General features: G+C 33.4%; 1 protein-coding gene across 5 annotated transcripts in view; it reads left to right on the top strand.

Moving 5' to 3' along the window:
- The window catches only part of LOC128220099 (uncharacterized), a 70,158-nt gene that overhangs the window by 15,515 nt on the left and 34,768 nt on the right, over positions 1-19,875 (top strand). For all 5 annotated transcript variants that reach the window (XM_052928360.1, XM_052928358.1, XM_052928359.1 and 2 more), the window contains 23 exons: positions 2,752-2,921; positions 3,038-3,178; positions 5,144-5,291; positions 6,430-6,581; positions 7,388-7,553; positions 10,500-10,660; positions 11,664-11,816; positions 12,062-12,218; positions 12,402-12,568; positions 12,762-12,929; positions 13,167-13,323; positions 13,818-13,981; positions 14,492-14,659; positions 14,880-15,047; positions 15,277-15,447; positions 15,697-15,864; positions 16,167-16,331; positions 16,431-16,601; positions 16,771-16,947; positions 17,124-17,246; positions 17,642-17,763; positions 18,300-18,641; positions 19,210-19,429. In XM_052928360.1, the coding sequence (XP_052784320.1) occupies positions 2,752-2,921; positions 3,038-3,178; positions 5,144-5,291; positions 6,430-6,581; positions 7,388-7,553; positions 10,500-10,660; positions 11,664-11,816; positions 12,062-12,218; positions 12,402-12,568; positions 12,762-12,929; positions 13,167-13,323; positions 13,818-13,981; positions 14,492-14,659; positions 14,880-15,047; positions 15,277-15,447; positions 15,697-15,864; positions 16,167-16,331; positions 16,431-16,601; positions 16,771-16,947; positions 17,124-17,246; positions 17,642-17,763; positions 18,300-18,641; positions 19,210-19,429 (3,899 nt within the window). The remainder of the gene's footprint in view (positions 1-2,751; positions 2,922-3,037; positions 3,179-5,143; positions 5,292-6,429; positions 6,582-7,387; positions 7,554-10,499; positions 10,661-11,663; positions 11,817-12,061; positions 12,219-12,401; positions 12,569-12,761; positions 12,930-13,166; positions 13,324-13,817; positions 13,982-14,491; positions 14,660-14,879; positions 15,048-15,276; positions 15,448-15,696; positions 15,865-16,166; positions 16,332-16,430; positions 16,602-16,770; positions 16,948-17,123; positions 17,247-17,641; positions 17,764-18,299; positions 18,642-19,209; positions 19,430-19,875) is intronic.

Here is a 19,875-nt window from a genome sequence, read left to right as displayed (position 1 = left end):
AAAGAATATAACAAGTTCCGTGTGTTACATGATGATTCATCTTCCCAAAAAGCCATTCAATCAATAATTCAATAGAGAAATTACACACTCAGGTAACTTATGACTCCATTGACACAGTGGTTGAAAGGTTAAACAATGTGGCCGGCTGGCCACAATAGTTATGCGAAAAGCTACAAAAACCAGCTCAGTAGCAAAAAATAAAAACATAAACCCGGTTTAATGGCACTAGGTAAACGCCAAAGACACAAACAAGAAACATGGAAAAACAGCACAAAACTCCACAAGCAGCACAGTGCATACATTCTTAATATAAAAAACTAGGTATGTTTATCACGGATTGTTAAGTACCGCCTTGGAACGGTCAGTAAAATAAAAATTTATTTGGGGTTTAAACCAGTTTAAGTGCACAAACCGCACTATTATCCGAACAATCCTAAATAAAGATAAACGCAAAAGTTAAATCTTTATCAAAGCATGCATTAACATGAGGAAACTTAACAAGAAAAGAAATAATATTAAACTTATAGGTAAACAGTAAACACCAAGTACTTCTATGATTAGAGATCCAAACTCTATCTGCAGACGGAGGAATACAATTCAGAGCACCTAATGCAAAAACTTTTCAAAGATACGGTGCAGTCATTGTTTGAAACTATGAACATCACACACAGACTGCCTTATAAAATTAAAGGTTTAAACTGTGTGATGATAGAGTTTCATAATAAAATGCATCATTGTACCAAATATGGGAACAAAAAAGAAAACATTATTAAAAATAAAAGCGACATGTATAAGCTAATCTTTCCTTCTATATGATTTGAAAATGTGATATATTTGAAGAAAATGAAGTCACATGCCAAAACACTCCAAGTCAGCCAAAAACGTTTTAGCCAAAAAAGGTTCTAAAAATAACATGAATTAGCAAAATCTTCATAGAATCACAAGTCTGATATTGAAAAATGCATTTCTATTGATTCCAATTCACCTAGATAACAGATTTCTGTTAGGATTCCCTTGTCTTGCTATGGACTGAACAGTTCTTTTCAATTGTTTACCCGCTGTATTCATGCCATAACGTGAATAATAGAAACCAAATTTATTCCATTCAAACTATAGACTTAAAATAGTTGGAGTACTTGTAGCAGTGCTTCCGTAGTTGATATCAAATTTGTATGTATATTTGCACTTATTAGAAACGTTCAGAAGAATGCTGTTATGTGTGTTGTTTCTTTACTTTATGTCCCAACTTATTATTTTTAATGTTCTCAATCTCAATGTGTAGAATTATGTTGTTTTTGTTTTCTTTTGACCTCAGTTGTATACTTCATATATAGCTAAAAAAAACTTCAGCGAACACGTTATATATTACCTTTAATGTGTAGTAAACATCAAAAGAATAAATACCAACATTAAAGTTATGGAAGCCAGAACGACTTCATATATTGAGACATTACTATCAGTTGTTTTCAAGTCTGATATCGCGTTGTTACCTTAGAAAATGTGTTTTACATGCTGCTTTTACATTGTCACCTTTGAGTGGGACTCAACTTGAATGTAACATTCATAAAATCTTTTTTTGCGGATTTTTGGTCCCTTATGTAAAAGTGTTGTTTTTGATTGATAATGAATTTAAGATAATTAAAAAAAATGACATTAACACTTATATTTCGCATAATGAACTCTGGAATCATTGTATTAACATGAATTATGAAACTCGGAGTTGATGGTTTAAGATAGCAGGCTCAAATTTAGATAGTGATTTCATCAAGTCTTTCTTTAATGACATGTATCAAACAGATGTTTTGATATTCAGTTAACAAAAACAACGTTTGATGATAAAGAAGTAGTTCTAATTTTAATAACGGCAAAATTAACATGAAACTTCTATTATAGAAATTTACAAACAAGTAAAAATCGTACTTATGTTCAACATATTCATTTTGACATATTTTACCGATTATTCGTTCTCTACTTTGATGACCTTGACTGGGACCATTGACATACTTTCTCATTTCTGAAGCTAACGAAATAAGTATAAATAAAGACAATGGGTGCCTAAAATACATCAGCATAACAGGCGCTGAAATTTGAAACAAATGTTACAGCAAAATGTTGAAAATTGTCTTCAACGAATTGCACGTTATGTTAACTTTCAATCAGACGAGTGATGAAGGGTCGTCTTGAGCCGATTGTTTTATTCTTGATCGCACGTACAGAATACCTTTAAAATATTGTAATTTATAACTCTTAAGGTTTTAATGTGTGATCTCTTTCATTGTTGTATTGTTAGATGTTCTGTTTCTTGTTGAGTGTATGTTGCCTTAAATGCCTCTTAACCCAATCTTATTCATTTGAATAACTCTAATCCGTTAGTAAAGCAAAGTAATTGCGTACTTCAATTTTATTTTGTATAAACGTTATCTGATTTGTTAAGTATGTGTTTGGCTATATTGACAAATTAATTGACAAAACATAACGTACACCGAATTAAAATATGTCCAACATTTTCCACCAAATAATTCTGACTTAAAATAATAATAATAATGTGCAAACCTACCGAGACGTTTATTTTTAAATTGGAAATGAAATTTACGAGTGAATAATAACTTTTAAAATGTAAATACCATTGATACAATCATTGTGTGCATACGCAGCGAATACACACCGCAAACCAATCAACGGTATACTGAGTTTTGCAGAAATTTCCTTTATGTAGTTAATTGTTAGGTAATATGTGCTTTATGATTTCAGTTTTTCGGCATTCATGAGAACGAAAAGGAATAATTTAGGTCAAAGATCTGGACCGGCATTAATGAATCATATCAACTGTTCAGGATCAGAGGAGCATATTAATAGTTGTCCATACTTCTCTCCTACTAGCTATTGTTCATCTGATGAAGACATTTCTTTATTATGTACAGGTACTAGTTGCTAGTTACAATATCTTGATACGTACAGGTTCGGATTTATCCCTTATTTATTGACATGATTAATCATGTTAGTTATATAAAAGTACGACTAAAGTGGTGATTTTCAGAATGTGGAGTAATAGGCATCCAGAATGGAAACATAGTGTCCTATAATTCATCTACGAACGTATTGACAGTTGCATGCCTTTCGGGAATAATCGTTGAACACACATGCCTCAGCAATGGATCATGGATGATTTACGAAACATGTATGTTTGATTATATTATATTACTTGACACGTATTGTTTTAGAGGTTAATGGTTAGTGTATGGTCGTTGTTATGCGATTATCGCCAGACACGCGGGATATTATCGAATAATGGCGAACAGCAACAGTTATATAGTAACATTGCATTTCACAGCTTTTTTCTGTGGAACTGAAATACCGCAGTTATTCTAGCATAGATGCACTAGCATACTAATTGTTACCACCACCAACAGCAATGACATTTAGTTTGTATTACGGCAACTTTTATATCACTACAACCCAAAATAGTATCAGATAACATTGTAAGGGATATTATTTTTAATAATTTAATAATTTCAACACATATTATTAACACTCATACAGTTAATAGTCTGAACAATAAACAGAATATAATGAATTTTAAAATCATGAATAATTGAACTTTTAAATATCTAGGACATCGGTGTATAATATACTCAGCAAAGTACATGTTTACGTTAGAATGTTAAGTTGGGAAAACAAAGATGTCATTCAGTAATGTAGTAATGACCTAGTAGTAATTTACCTTTTAAAGCATCTCCATTGAAAGTTGATAAAACCAATAAATTATCATTGTAATACACATCGATCAACGTTAGATTGTAATACGCATCCATCCTAAGTAGGGACGTATTACCACCGTTTGTAATTTGCTGTTCGTATAACAAAGGCACGGATTACCAAATAGATTATGAAACATATATCAATGAGTTATTCCATTTAACAAATGTGTTTTAACGATTTAGTGAGTAATCAGATTTTATTGATGATAGCGTAGAAATATGGGGTTTCGGTGTAATTAATGCGGACAAACTCCCCTAAAAATGAAAAATATTGAAAGCAATGAATGAGCAATATACCATCAATGGGTGAATCGATTATGTACTGAAGGGCCAAATACAACGGTATAACAAAGAATACATATTCCACAGTATTATTGGGTCCTGAACTATCGGCGCGGATTTCCAAATAGGTTATGACACATATATCGATGAGTTATTTCATTTAACTAATGTACTTTGATCAAACTCGGGATTACACGATATTATTCATTTAAATTATTTCTCTGATCGGCATAATTATTACTTTTAAATAGATATCTGAAAGTATCACCAATGTCGCTACTACCGCATTGTCCGCAATACCGTTCACTGAACGGGTAATTATTCTTACTTCCTATTTCTATTGGAAATGTTGTGTGCTGTCATTGAGCAAGTCCCTTTTACGGAACTACTCTACAAACTTATAATAAAAATTTCAAATCAAGTGTACAAACCTGGTGAAGCTGATTCTTGAAATACCTGCACATGAAGAAAATTCCATGCCAAAATTTTATCAAACCTTATACACAAACCGATCGTGGTTCATCGTGTTCTAGCATACTCAACATGTCAAAATGTGGAATAAATCCATTTTCCTTTCATATATGAATCCAAAAAAAATTGATAAAAAATACTTCAAGATAGCCTGTACTGTTTTCCATTTTAAGGCATGCGGTAATCATTCACGATGGCAAGTTCACACTTAAAAGTTTGCTCTTTAAGCGAAAACCTGTCAGCGTTCGTAAACACAATCGCTGAACAGTTAAACAACAATTTGTTTGAAGAACAGTGACGTCAATGTGCCGGTTTTTGAAAGTTACAAAACGCTATCAGGCTTAGGTTGAACACACGTTTGAACAAGAAACAATTATTGCTTATATCTTCTTGACCTAAACAAGTTGTCACAATTTATGTAGACTCAGATTTATTTGGAATCTAAACGCAAAAACAGTTGGTCTTGTACGGCTTTATTATGCCGTTCTTAATGTTTTACCCCTTAACTTTGCGGACATTTTCTTAAATCATTAATGTTTTAAAACAAGTATAGTTAATGAAAAGAATATTTATTATTGACAATTTATTAAACAAGAATGCAAATCTATGTATTCTCATTATTTACATTTAAGGTCCCTTTTTGTTACAAGACATACGACTTGTAGACGGGATTGGTCGATACGATGGTCGAGTTGAAGTTTTGTACAACGGGACATGGGGAACTATTTGCAACGCTCGTTCGCAAAGCAAGTCGGTCATCTGCAGAATGTTAAATGCTAGGTACTATCTACGCCTAATCAATAAATTTGACGATATCAGCTTGTTGAAGAAGATGTTGATTTTTGTCGTATTTAAGCAGTCAATGTGGAACTTCAAAGTGGTTTTATAACGTCTGAAAATAAATATATCTAGTATTCTGCTGTCATCGTTAAAGACTTACTAGCATACGTCTTCGATACATCTAACATTGTGCTCTTACGCAAGGAGATGGATATAAAACTCAATAAATATAAAGACACTGTATAAATTAGATTTACAGACTGTGAACAATGATCTGATAAATAATTTTAACAATCCGTGTAATGTGTTTCAGACTCGTGAAACGTATGTCGGTAGTAGGCAGTATTTCTATATCATTATATAGTTCGGACGATTTAAATTTAGCTATCATATACGTCATTGAACATTGAAACGGTTAATAAAGAATTTCCAATCTATAATAAATAAATTCTCACCAATATTTGTTTCAGTATCGAAGCGAAATAGTTATGTTTATATTTCGTGCGTGGCGTGATCTTTCAAAGATCTTGAGACTCTTAGAAAGGACTCAAAGCCGCAATCGAGCCGTGCGGTTTATGCACTCTGAACTGCATTGATTTTCTTTTATCGAACTGTTAGGGAAATGCATATGTTTTCATCTAAAGGCTTGTAACCGTAGTTTTCTTTGAACAAGAATACCATTCAATTGTAATCAAATGTGTGTTAACAGGAATGTTATGAAGTAATGTTACATAGAAATGCTATTACAGCTGGGAAACGATCATAACTAATTTTGTATTTTGAGAAAATATGTTTATAATTTTACAACCACTGTAACATGAAGTGTTTCATACGTTTTTGTTTTGCGTTTATTTGGTTGTAAAATCCTTTGATAACGGGCAATTTTATCTTAATGTTTAAAGTACATTAATGGAATAGTTAATTAGAATTAAGTTAAATGATATCGTCGTAAATCTGTTTTGGGTAAAATAACACAATGCTACTCGGAGTGTTTTTCAATTTGTCAAACACTTTAACAATACATTTTTGTTAGGCATTTGTCATATATTCACTATATAAATATTTAATTAAAAACATTTTAATGTTACTTTTTATGACTCTTTTACTGTTATATATCTATTATCTGTATATTTTTCAGTCACTTTTCTGAAGGACTTAATCCTGGGGGAACAGGTCCCATTCATATAAAAAACCTTTTTTGCACTGGAAATGAAAATAGCATAGCGGAATGCGGATTTGACGACCGTAGCGAATGCTCGCATAATGAAGATTTTGGAGTAACCTGTTACAGTACGATTTGTTTATATCTCTAAGTTAAGGTTGCAATATCGTTTTAAATCGACTTAGACATAAAAGTGCGAATGTCATTTTTTGTAAAAAAATCAAATTTAAATGGTGACAATTGCTTTTTACAAAAATGTTACAAATGACAAATGATACTCTACTATGTACAGATGTTGAGACCTTGATTTGAATATGTTTGACCATTACATTTTTAGCACAGTCGTTAGTCAATATAGGCTTAGCAATATAACCAAAATAAACCTGCATTGGTGGAAAATCTATTTCAATTCATATCTCGTCAATCATAGGATATAGTTCGTGCTTCGGTTATACTCAGCCAATCCCTTTAGAAACTCGATTGTATGAACTGTACAAGTGGAAGGAATACATGTATATATAATATCATCTATCTGCTTTTAAACTGTACCTACAGGCCTACATAATTCAGAACCGTATAACGAAATCAGGTACTGTCAGATCTACCTTTTGACATGATATGTTAAAATAATAAATGCACCGGGGTTACTTAATAGTACGTTTGATGTTATCTGGTTTAACATAGTGCAAATTAAAATACCACTTTATTTAAATATGTTCATAAGATTTCAATGTGTATGTGAATTAGAAAGGACACCGAATAATCTGAAGTAAATCCTTGTGAGGGATGGAGGGGAATAGATCATTAAAGAAGTTTGAAGCCACTCATATGAATTTTTGGATTCAATCGATAAACAGAATTGTTAAAAAAGAAAAATCACTTGTCGCGCCTAAAGCCTTTCAACATTTTCAGTGCTTTTATTTTATTATAACAGAAAATAGAAGACCATTAAACGTCACGGGAGTTCGCCTCGTCGATGGAACAAGTAAATATGATGGCCGCGTAGAAATCCAGGAAAATTACGATTACTGGGGAACTGTTTGTGATGGTAGATTTGGGTTTAGAGACGGAAATACGCTTTGTCGAATGATGAACATGTCGTAAGTAGTGATAAGTAGTGATAGTAATGTATATGCTTATTGTTTGCCTCAGTATACGATCGCAGTATATAGCATCGAGTGAGCGCCGAAAATTACATATCACGACTTGCGGAGCAAGGAGTAAATTATCATGTTATTATGAACAGGCTGAAATCTACAAACAGTGAAAATGGCTAGTGCATTTCTTTGCCGATATTGTTTTGTTTACATTATTGCGTGATTTATACATTACATATAAACACCCAAACAGAAATTCCACATTTCCTGTGGTTTCTGATCACACAAGAACTTGGTGTGTATTCGTAAACCTAAGCAAAAGAATACACATAGGTCGAATGTCTATCCATAATAAATATACCTCTTTTTATCTTAAATATTTAACACAAATCATAAAACAGAATATAAAATATACCCACGTTTCATGTGATATGGTCTCAACACAGGCTTCCCGAAGTGATACAATTCAAAACTTTATACAATAAAATATTGACATTCGTATCACACAAAGTGTGCTGATTCCGTATCACACAGTAGCTCTGATATTTATCAACATAATGCACAAAAGAAGTCACAGTTTTCTTATGTGACATAGTTTTAAAACGTACTTCAGACATGTTAAAGTGATTAGATATGCTTTCCGTTTTAGCGTTTATGTCCTTATGGCATAAAAAGTGTTAGATGTCTTAAGAACTTCTCCAATTATGTCGATGGTTTGTCAAAAATAAGCTATGCATTTGCATATTCAAACAGATATTCGAACAAACCACGTTCAAAATGGCCCCAAGAACGTAGTCCAAGTTGGCTACTAATATATACCATGATGATAGACTTTTAAATTTGCGCATTTTCTGTGCTATGAAGTGACATTTTGGAAAAACCAAGCTGAAAATGGCGTCAAGAATGGAATCAAAGTTGGCTGCCAATATATATCATGACAATGGATTTCCTATTAAATATGCGCATTGTTTGTGCTATAAAGTCAGTCTTATAATCAATTTATAAGTATTATTTTATAAAACTATAAGCATGCGAAATTATTCAGCATTGAATCAAAATGCCACAAACATGTACTTGTTCTTATAGATATGCGTGTTTTCAATCTTAAAACTCTCTTATACAAGAACAGGGATTAATGTGTCTCCATGGTTGCCCATGGATCTGTTTGAAACACATCTCGAAAGCTATCTCTAAACATGGGATAAATGAACGAATATAAGTTGGGGAAATAGACATACGTCCTCAAAGTCGGATAATTTTTTTACAAAAAGTGCCATATTTTCTTATTTGTGGTTGTGATTTAGCCCTTTGATCTATTATGACTAAAATGCAGTTAGTGATAGAGATATTTTGCAACCGTCAGGTATGAGTCCGACATTTGCTATCTTTTACGAAGATTGTTTGTTGCACAAACGTGGCGGATTTTGAAATACCAAGAATGATTATTCATAAAAGAATAACTTCAGAAATATTTTGCTAACTGAGGCCAAACTAGACTTTATCAGGACAATAAAAGAGCCATGCTTAAATGGTCGAAATAATACAGAGACCCTAGTGTCCAGCTTAATTTCTATTACCAAGTCCTCATATGTTGCTGGCATCTAAACACATTTGATTGCATTTTCACAATATCTTTTCAAATTCATCTTTTTAAGCAGATCAAGGTTTTTTCCGTAGAAATAATAAAGAGTAAATTGTAACAAAATATAATATATAGAGGATAAAAAATTGTTTCAGTATAAGTTCGCAATATATTTCACCGAGTGAACAAGAACACGAGTGAGCATGAATGGCATATTTTCGTTTGATGTTCAAGTCTTATATTGAAATAAGCATTTGTTTTCTTTTTTTATTATATGCCTACAATGCTTCAGACGTATCGACTTAGAGCCTAAAATGATTTCTTATTTCCTAGAAAACATGGCTTTTTAAAATTATACCTCATTTTGTTTTGTTTTGGATGTCATCTTGGACGCAATATTGAAATTAATTTGGTCCAAAATGCATTCTCATAACGTTTAAGTTAAGTTGTCCAATGTTAACCAAATCACTGCTATGGTTTATGACCAAATATAAGGCCACTGCACAATTTTAAATGACATTCCAAATTTCGGCGGTCACTTTGGATATCATTTTGATGTTGAGTTTAATGTTAAAAGGATGTTTTAATAAAAAAATACCAGTCAGATATGGAGCAGTTAGTAAGAAATTAAACATTTAGTACAGTTGACAGATATGTTGGGAGCCGTTATGAATATTTATCATTTGTAATATATTTTGATGTACCATTACACATTTCCTCTTTTTTAAAACCAAACATGTATCGTCTTCCGACTACTTGCCAAAGTGCATGCACATATGTGTTTAAATAGTGTACATTGGGACCAAGCGGGTGCCAAAATTAATGCCATCTTGAATAAATCAAAATACCAAAGGTGGTGCGAGGCCATCAATCGGATTCTTGGAGTATCTAGGCTACCAAAATATGCAAACACATTTTCTAAACACCACCATGCAGGGCGTTCGACTCTGGCTGCCAGACTCTTAAAGTTTTCCAACAAACAAGCCAACATGTAAACAAACCTAAAATCATTTCGAAAAATGTTGAAATTCCATCCCTGTGCTAACTGACGTTTGTTTCAAGCGCAAGAACGGGCTTCAATTTCAGCCTTGTAATTTTGAACGTTAAACGAAATGTTCTTGAAACATTTATAATTAAATTCATATACATAGACCAGACAACAACGGGTGGTGTTAAAAAAAACACAGCACTTTTTCTGAACGATTCATTCGATCCTAAATTATAATATTACATTTATTGGGAACTAAGTTTTCTCAAAGATGATATTTATGTAAATGTGGTTAAACCTATTAGCTAATGCTAAACGAGTGTATTTGTTTGCCCTAAAAAAACGTTTACCCGTCAATGTCTATTATGTATATTTTCAGATTATTGGAGTACTTTACAAACTCAACACACGGATCTGGTTCCGGCCCTATTATGTTTCAGTATTTGCATTGTGACGAATACGATTATCACATACAGGATTGCAATCATGGCACTCCGCTGTCATGTTCATCGTCCGATATCGTTTCACTTGTGTGCTCAGGTGACTACAGTTGACTGCATTGAATATACAACGTTCATACTGATAAGTCGTTTCACAATTTATGATATTTTTATATCTTTTGTATGCATGTTGTTTTTTTCATTGATTATTGTGTCGTGTCACAAGTGAATTGCATACGATTTTAACACGAAAACCTTATTGGAAAATAACACTACCACCATTAATTGCTTCATTCACTGATAACGTCCTTTAACATTTCGAAATAAATAGGGGACCACTATGAATGCACTGTGTCCAACACTTTAAGATCTCGTCACTTTATGTCCTCAAGAAGGAAAAGCAACAACACATTTTCTGTCAAAATCATGCGACAGGTGTATCCATCCCTCATTACTTGACATTAATATAGTCAGCCGCATGCAATTTCATTTATCACCACAATTTACTTTCTGGCGAACAAGTACTATGCAATAATGTATATGAATTTATTGTTTAAAATAGTTTATACTCTCTATGTGTTGAAAATATTAAACATAATGAAATAAGGAATATTCTACAGTGTTTTGATAATAGCAGCAACGTTTATTTCTACAACGTTTGGTAGTTGTGTTTCAAACCGTCCAAGGAAGTTTCATGTGTATGACGGAGATTTTACATGCCAAAAACACTACTCAAACTGAAATAAATAAAAAAAAATGGAACCTTTTTAGAGTATATCGATCTTTTAAAATATTATTTTGCCTTGCCAACACCATTTGCTTTGTGATAATGCCTGGATTAAAACAACAGTGGTTATAGAACTGTCGTGTCATTTGGAATAATTGTAGGACATTTGATGATTCCGATTTATTTTTTGTGTAAGATCTAACATTCACCGTTTTCCTTATAAAGCAATATAGGTATATGATTATTATAATAACACGTCAAAATTGAATAAATCATGTATTGGAAATAACTTCAGTTAACATTTCAAAGAATTGAAGCAAACAGCACATATGAACGAGCAAAAAAACAACAACAACAACACAATTTTGTTCAACAGAATGCGGTCCTCCACAAGAAGACGGCGAAGTAACATACTCGACAAACGGAACCATAGCAACGATCCATTGCCACTATGAGTATTTGCTGGATGATCCTGTAATTGAATGTACTGACGGTATTTGGTCGCAAACTGGTGTCTGTGATTTCTACGGTAAGGTTTATGTAACACATGGTCAATAGTGATACAGTTCTAAAACGAGCCCCTGCCAATATTATCGAACATGCTTCCTTTAAATGTGTTTTAAAAATCAAAAAGGTTCGTTACAATAACATTCTGGAAGATAGATATTTTGCATGAACATTGTTTTGTTTAACTTGAAATACTACATTTTTGTATACATTTGTTTCCCGATGCAGTTGCATCCTTTTCAATTTACACATGTATTCTAAATAAAGGTCCGACCTTGAACATATCGACCGTCCGTCTTGTTGATGGCGATGGGGTGTATAAAGGTCGTGTAGAAATTGAGGTGAATGGAACTTATGGCACCATTTGCGATAGCTTATTTGATCTTGAGGACGCAGAAGTGATATGCAAGACCTACAATCAAAGGTATATTATCTGCTGGTCCACATTTACATAGTTTACTGCATGAAATAATGAATAATTCAACAAAAACTTATCGCCTCGTGAGAGAGTTGGGGATAGAAAGAGCGAACATTTTGCATGTTCGTGTACCGTACACGTTCACGTTGTTTTGTGCAACTTCTTTATTATTATTATATTATCTTTCAGTTTCGGCGCGGCGTATTACTTTACGGGAGCCAGATATGGGGAAGGAACAGGTCCAATTCACATTGACCGTCTCTTTTGTGGTGAAACAAACACGTTTCTGTACCAGTGTCCATATCATTCTGTTGGGTTTTGTGATCATTCAAGAGATGTCTCGGTCGTATGCAATGGTAAATGTTCGTTATTAAAAAAAAATCAAATCAATAAGACTTCTTTATGACATGTATGCGGAATCATATGTTGCACAAAATCATTGTGCGTATTTAAGTTGAATTAATGAATAATCAAATACTTGTATCAAACTATTGTTAAACAGAACAGAAATTCCGCACGCTATATATAACACTTTATTTTTACAAATAGAATGTGGTCAACCAGATATTGCCTTTTGGGGAGTCGGTTATTTCACATACCATGGCTCATCTTTGTACGCTGATTGCTCCTATTATAAAACGTATGTTGGCGAATTAAAAATGACGTGCGACCATGCAAACGGAGCATGGGTTACAGAAGGGAAATGTCAAGAATACAGTAAGCAGCTACAAGTTGTTTTTCTGAACAAAACATTTCCGCAACGATCGCTTTTTGTCGACTCAGTCTGCTTTTAAATATAATATTTTATGTGTTAATATGTGTTTCCCCAAAATATATTTGCAGTAACAAACTTCTTTTATGTAATCTAAACCTCTTGTTACTTTGGGAATCTTGATCTTGTAAGATCATTTGCAATACTTTACACACACATGTTATGACATTATTTAATAATAGGCAGGCCCCTTAATATCCAAGACGTTCGCCTTTCTGGAGGCCAGAGTAAAATGGAAGGAAGGGTTGAGATCAAGTCAATGGACATTTGGGGCACTATATGCAAAGATGGATTTGGCATGAAAGAGGCTCACGTTATTTGCAACATGATTGGCTTCCCGTGAGTTTAAATGCTATGTTTAACATTACTATGATTAAGGTGAATAAGATCATGATGCTTATTGAGATAAAAGCTTATTTCATTTGCTTTAAAATGCAAGAACACCCCAAATGCAAGCAAAACATAATTTGCAGGCATTTTCATAAGCCTACGTGTTTATTTTTATAACGTACCTTGGCATAGCCACAGCAAAAGTCTGTCTGCTTAATTTGCACGCTGTGACAAACAAGGACATCACCACAGCGTATCAAATAATCAAAGTATACGTTCATAGCAATGCTATTGATCCAACTGGCTGCGTTCCATGTGTGTCAGGTGATCGTTATTTCTAACTCTACTCGTTATGTGCTTTGTCCTTTATGTCTGGGCATCTGCAATTTCATTCAAGGCTTATAAATGGGTAAAGTCAACTTTAAAAGTTGTCGACGTTAATTTGTTTTTCATACCAATAAGAGTAATGTATGTTTTCCATTGTTAATTCAAATACCTTTTAGTCCAGCACAAGCCGTGTATTTGAATGGTGAATACAGCGGTGGGACAGGGCCGGTATTTGTCGACGATCTTTTATGTGGTTCATCTGACACGCACATTAACAACTGCTCGTATGTTACATATGATGACTGTTCACACTTTCAAGATGTGGCTGTAAAATGCACAGGTATATTTTTATTAATTTAAAAGCTGTGTGAACTTTAATTAATATTAAAACCTTAAAAATGTTTTCCTGTGTACAATATGTATGGCATCAGCATATGCACTTGTACATGTGTTGTTTTCTGTTTACACGTTCGTGAACACCGATCATGTATTTACATGTTGTATATAATTTATATACTATGCATTGGACTATGTATCTAATGCACTGAGAGCAAATATTCGTGATTATTCATTGATTACTCGTTATTTAATGCTTGTGTCTGTATTGCTTTTTTGCTTTTATTATCTTCTAATTCATTATTGTACAACGCCATTGAATATATATTTATATGAAGAAATAGGCGTTTAAGCAAATAAACAAGTATCAAGTTTCACTTGGGATGAACAAAATTGAGTTCATGATTTTTTAATGAAAACTAATAAAAAGACGCTAATATCAGAATGCATTTTATTTTATATCATGTTTTATATGTTATAAAACATATCCGAACGAATTAAAAATATGTTTCAGTATGTGATGACCCAACGCCAAACAATGGCTCGATCAACGGGACACAGTTTTCATACGGCACAGTTTTAGAAGTATCTTGCGACTACGGACACTACTTAGTAGGCGATCAATTCATAAATTGTCAGAGGAACGCTACATGGAATAGTCGACCAGAGTGTCCTTTAATTGGTATATTTAACTATTTTACATATCGGGAGGAGAACGCAAAACTGTAAAGTAATGATTGAAATGAAACCCTTAGTTGGTGTTCACTCTAACCCTCACTTTATTGTACATACCTTGTAGGTACGTTTAACGTTTAACTGAATGTATTATATTGTTTTGAAATACTTAACTGTTACTAGAACGTATGTTGTATGTTTGGTTGCAATTGTTCCTTGTATTACAGATTGTGGCGACCCTACACCAGAAAACGGGAGAAGCAATGTTTCAAAGAACACATTTAATGAAATTGTAGAAATTGCGTGTGACGAGGGGTATAACATCAAGGGGACTTCAGTCATATGGTGCAAAGAGAATCTGCAGTGGTCAGATAGCACAATATGTGCAATTGTGGGTAAGACAATCTCATGTTGGATGTTTTATTTTTCATATACATACACGTACACTTGGTTGGGCGCTTAATATATTAATAAGACACACGTAAATTCCTCTCCAATATTGCTTAAAAGCGGTTTATTAGAATTCGTGTATTAGTTTTACAACTATTAGTTGTAAGCTCTAAAATTTTCTATAATACGCGATAAAAAACATTGAAAATTTATTCAAATTATTTCTTTATTTAGATTGTGGGCCGATAGAGACTGAACATGCACATGTCAATATTGGGAATATTACAACATTTGGCGAGATTGCTCTTGTTAGCTGTGATATTGGGTATCTACCAGTGGGGACAACTCCAGTCAAATGTCTTGCTAACGGAACTTGGAGTGGAATTCCTTCCTGTGATATAAGAGGTTTGTTTGTTCAAAAGTTGTTTAGATAAATGAGAAAATGTACATTCCGTTACTGCTTCACATATACACTTGTTTAATTTGAGAGACAATAAAATATAGAAATATTTTTCAAACAATTTATAAGCAGCTGTGTCATTCACACTTAGTAATGTGGAGCGTGTCCTACATCAAGTCATAAAATGTAGATAGTTTTCTATGTAATACCTGATCTTTATTACTGACTCAATAACAATTTTAATATTGTATCAGAATGTGGAGATCCAACCCCAAGAAGGGGCCAGAGAAACACTACCATAACCACGTTCGGAACTATTGTACTTATATCATGTGACGACGGCTTAGAGATTCCTGGCAACCCTGTCATAAAATGTCAGGAAGACGGAACCTGGAGCGAAAGCCCTGTCTGTGACTCTTTAGGTGAAAGTTAAACATACATAACCCTATTACGTTTGATGACTTAAACGCAATATCCGAAACGCACTTCAATTTTTATAACTTGTTTGTCAATATATCATTTTCAAAATGCTCATCTTATGCTCACTCATATTGGTTCGTTCATACAACTATACCAAAGGGACAGTAGTCCTGAATTCAAAGGAAAATCCTGCTTTATATAACTTATATAATACGTGCGTTTTCAACGTAATAGAAACATTGCTTTTGAAGCAATTTTTATTATACAGAATAAGTTAAAGGAATGTGATTGTGTACTTTATCAGATTGTGGGCCACCATCTGTTGCTAACGGACATGTTACAACGTTTGGTAACACCACCTTTGGAAACAATGCATCAATTGTTTGCAATGAGGGTTACTCGCTTGATGGTTCTGGTGAAATCCTGTGCACAGCTAATGGATGGGGAAATGTGTCGTGTGTGCTTCATGGTAAAAACACCATTATAAAAAGGCCTTCCATAATGCATTTCTAACAAAGTTCCGAAATTATTATTTTTATCAAGCTTCCTATACTTTGTTATTTTTTAGATTGTGGAAATTTAACCATCGACAACGGCAAAGTTCTCTTCAATACTGGAACACAATTCGGTGACAGCGCAGAAGTTCAATGTTTTCTCGGTTACGATCTTAATGGGGACTCTAGAATAACATGTTTGGATGGAAGCAAATGGAGTGACTACCCGAGCTGTGACATTAAAAGTACACTATTGTAATAAATATGATTTTTAGTTTTAAATTATATGAATTTCACTCAATACTTTTATATTGTTTAGATTTGGCTTTACAAATCAATTATATAATTGAAAATAACGGAAAAAGGTTCCTTGCAGTCTGTTTGAAATTTCAACTTTTTTCATTTCCTCTTTAGAATGTCCTGTAATTGAAACATCAATTAATGGTGACATTGTCGAACCATATTCATTAACGTTTGGCTCCACCGTGACGTTTAACTGCAATGATGGGTATCTTCTTGTTGGAGAAATGTCCATCAATTGCGAAAGTTCCGGAGAATGGAGCACCGACTTTCCAATCTGTGTGCAAAAATGTAAGTTTGTATAAATGTAACCCTTAGTATATTTATTTGAGTAAATGTTAAATAAGTATATTACTACATTAGGATCATTCTATAATTTTGCAACAGTGTTGTTTTTTAAACAAGTCAATGCTTCCTACCTTGGATCAAAGTATAACTGTGTTAATCACGATACACTCTCTTTAAAGCGCCCATCGACGGCGCTTGTGGCAACAAAAAATACTGTTTGGCTCCTAATGCAGAATGCGATGAAGGAGTTTGTTCTTGCAAGACTGGAGTTTATGACGACAGGACAAACTACTGTGACAGAAGTATGTTTAACCTTGTTGTCGCATTTTTTAATATTGTCTATATATTTATTGCTATATTATTATGAACTTAATTTATATGTATTTTTAACCGCCTCTGGGATCTAGCGGTTAGGTCGTTCGCCTCTACGAGCACCCTAACTCCTAGGTCGAAGGATCGAATCATAAACGGGGGTTATTTTAATATGGCCGTTTGCTGACCAGTTAACTAGTTAAGTTAATGGGTAACTGTTACCGCCATGTCCACATAAGGGGGAGGAACCTGGAGTTAAGATGTTCATCAATCTAGGTGTCTAATGTGCTCAGTGGGCTGGCTACATTATAATAAAGAAACTTTTTCCTTAATAATTACGTTGTTTTAAACGATACGTGTATTCAAATTGAGCTTTCTATTTCAGTGCCACTATTTCCTTTTGACAACGTCTCTTCAAAAAACGTCGCCGTCACGCAGCAATGCAGTAACCCTATTAGGTTTACACCAGGAATACCTGTGTTCGATCGGATAAGATATAAAATATATGTAAGAACTTTCCTTTCCATTCGATCCGTAAAAATGGATATGTAAGATATTTCTTAAATGTCGATGTAACTTTGGGAAAACTGACAAATATATTTGTGTTAATAGAAAACTCTCAAGATGATTCGTACATTTTGGTGTCATTATGGTGTTTTCATTTCAAACATTTTGACACGGCTAAGTAAATGGTACGTTACTACAGCAAGCAAAATATGTAAAGGTTAAGCAATAAGAAAATATGCTTATTATGCAAGAATGATTATGTGTATTACCAATCGTCATATGCGGCATGACCTGTTGAGCATTACGCGTGTTTTATTTGTATTGCAAGCGTCAGTTATTAAAACTATAAACAACAAATAAACGCAGTGGGTCGTGTCATCATTAAAATGAACAGTGAAGCTCAGAAGCATACATTTAGAAATCATATTGTTCTATTGTCAAATGGTTTGAAACGAGTACAATAATTCTCATTGAAAAGAAACAAAAACATCCATGCTTGAATCTAATTGTATACATTAACCTTTTTATTCATTCAGGTTTGCGCTAATGGCTACGTAAGTTTTGATAAACCACACACCAACCCTGGACCTCCGAACACCAGTGGTCCTAATGGTAGCTATGGTAACGGCTTCAAGGATGTTCCAATCATCGCTGCGTACTATGCTGAAATAAACACACATATATCCCAATCAATTTCCTATCGAACAATTGATATTTTACATGACTTTCCATTTAATGAGGAAGAGACGCGTGATATTGAAATGGTCAGATATCTTGTCAGGACATTCGGAGGTTTGCCCTCATTTGAACCGAAGTTTCTGCTTATTGCCGACTGGAACAAGGTTTCACCGCTTCAGACCACATTCCAGTCCTCATCAGTAAGTTTATATTGTTTTATATAACCTGGCGTTACAATAGACATTACAGAAATTACAGATTTATTAATAATAACGATAAGCAGTTTTGTGGTAAGGTAGTGAAAATAAAATATATTACACCACATACGATGGATAAACTACCGTAATGCGTTCAGTAAATCTCAATCATGATATTTTACAACAGGTGATTCCATTGCTAGTGAAGAATTTCTAAAATTTTACAGTGCATAGAAGAAGTCCCAAAATTAATATTGCTTTTAACCCGATTTCCAAAATGTTACTATTTATTGTACAATGCATACGTAATTATAAAAATAGAGTTTTTATTTAAGAAAAAAAAATTTTTTGTATTATTTGTAAAAACCAGTAAAGTGTTTTATTCGACTTGAAATAAAACTACATGAACATATTCCCCTCCCAACCGAGTTGGGTAAAATGTGATGATCCTAAATAAATATACATTTAGCTCTAAGTCAATGCGTAAACCAAAAAACTTATATGTACTAATTTACTGATCTTATACTGTTAAATGTGTAGCATTACATAAATGAACCCTTGACTGTTTCAGAGAGCATCTTTCCAGCTCGCTCTCGTTTCGGATGGACTTACGACATTCTTCCTGTACATTTATCCAAGAGATTTAATGCAGTGGACACTACAATCAGAACGTGTTAAAGATGTCAATGTTTGGGTTGGATACTATAACGCAGACACGAAAATTACCAGTACAAATCCATATTCGTTCACACCAAGCGCTCTTCAGATGGATCTATTTTCTAAAACTAGGAGTAAGTAAATATAATGCGATATAGTTTAAGTAGTGTGCGTCGCTCAAACAATGAACTGTATTTGGCATTAACAAGGGCGTTGTGTGTCTGCTGCTCGTACAAATAATTGTCTACACGAAGTTGAATACTTTGTAATAAAAGTAAATAACATGATTGGAACAAAACAAGAAAAAAGAACAACATAAATATACTACGTATACATAAACTTTTCCAATTAATTATTATTCTTCATTATAAATAAAATTCAGGGTGAATGTTATTCAATAATAATACAATAAAAGCTACAAGGATTCTGAGCATAGAGACAGTCACAATAAAATGGCGTTAACTCGTTGATTTTTCCTACACGTACTGACTTTAAAAATGTCAACATAAACATATAGAAATTTCCATATCTGTTTTCACTGCGGCAGCCATTTTAATACTAGTTTATTTACTGATGACGT

Source organism: Mya arenaria, chromosome 15 (assembly GCF_026914265.1).
Source record: "Mya arenaria isolate MELC-2E11 chromosome 15, ASM2691426v1".
NCBI classification, from domain to species: Eukaryota; Metazoa; Mollusca; class Bivalvia; order Myida; family Myidae; genus Mya; species Mya arenaria.
The sequence above is the reverse complement of the archived record's forward strand: the minus strand, read 5'-3'. Positions and strand labels throughout refer to the sequence as shown.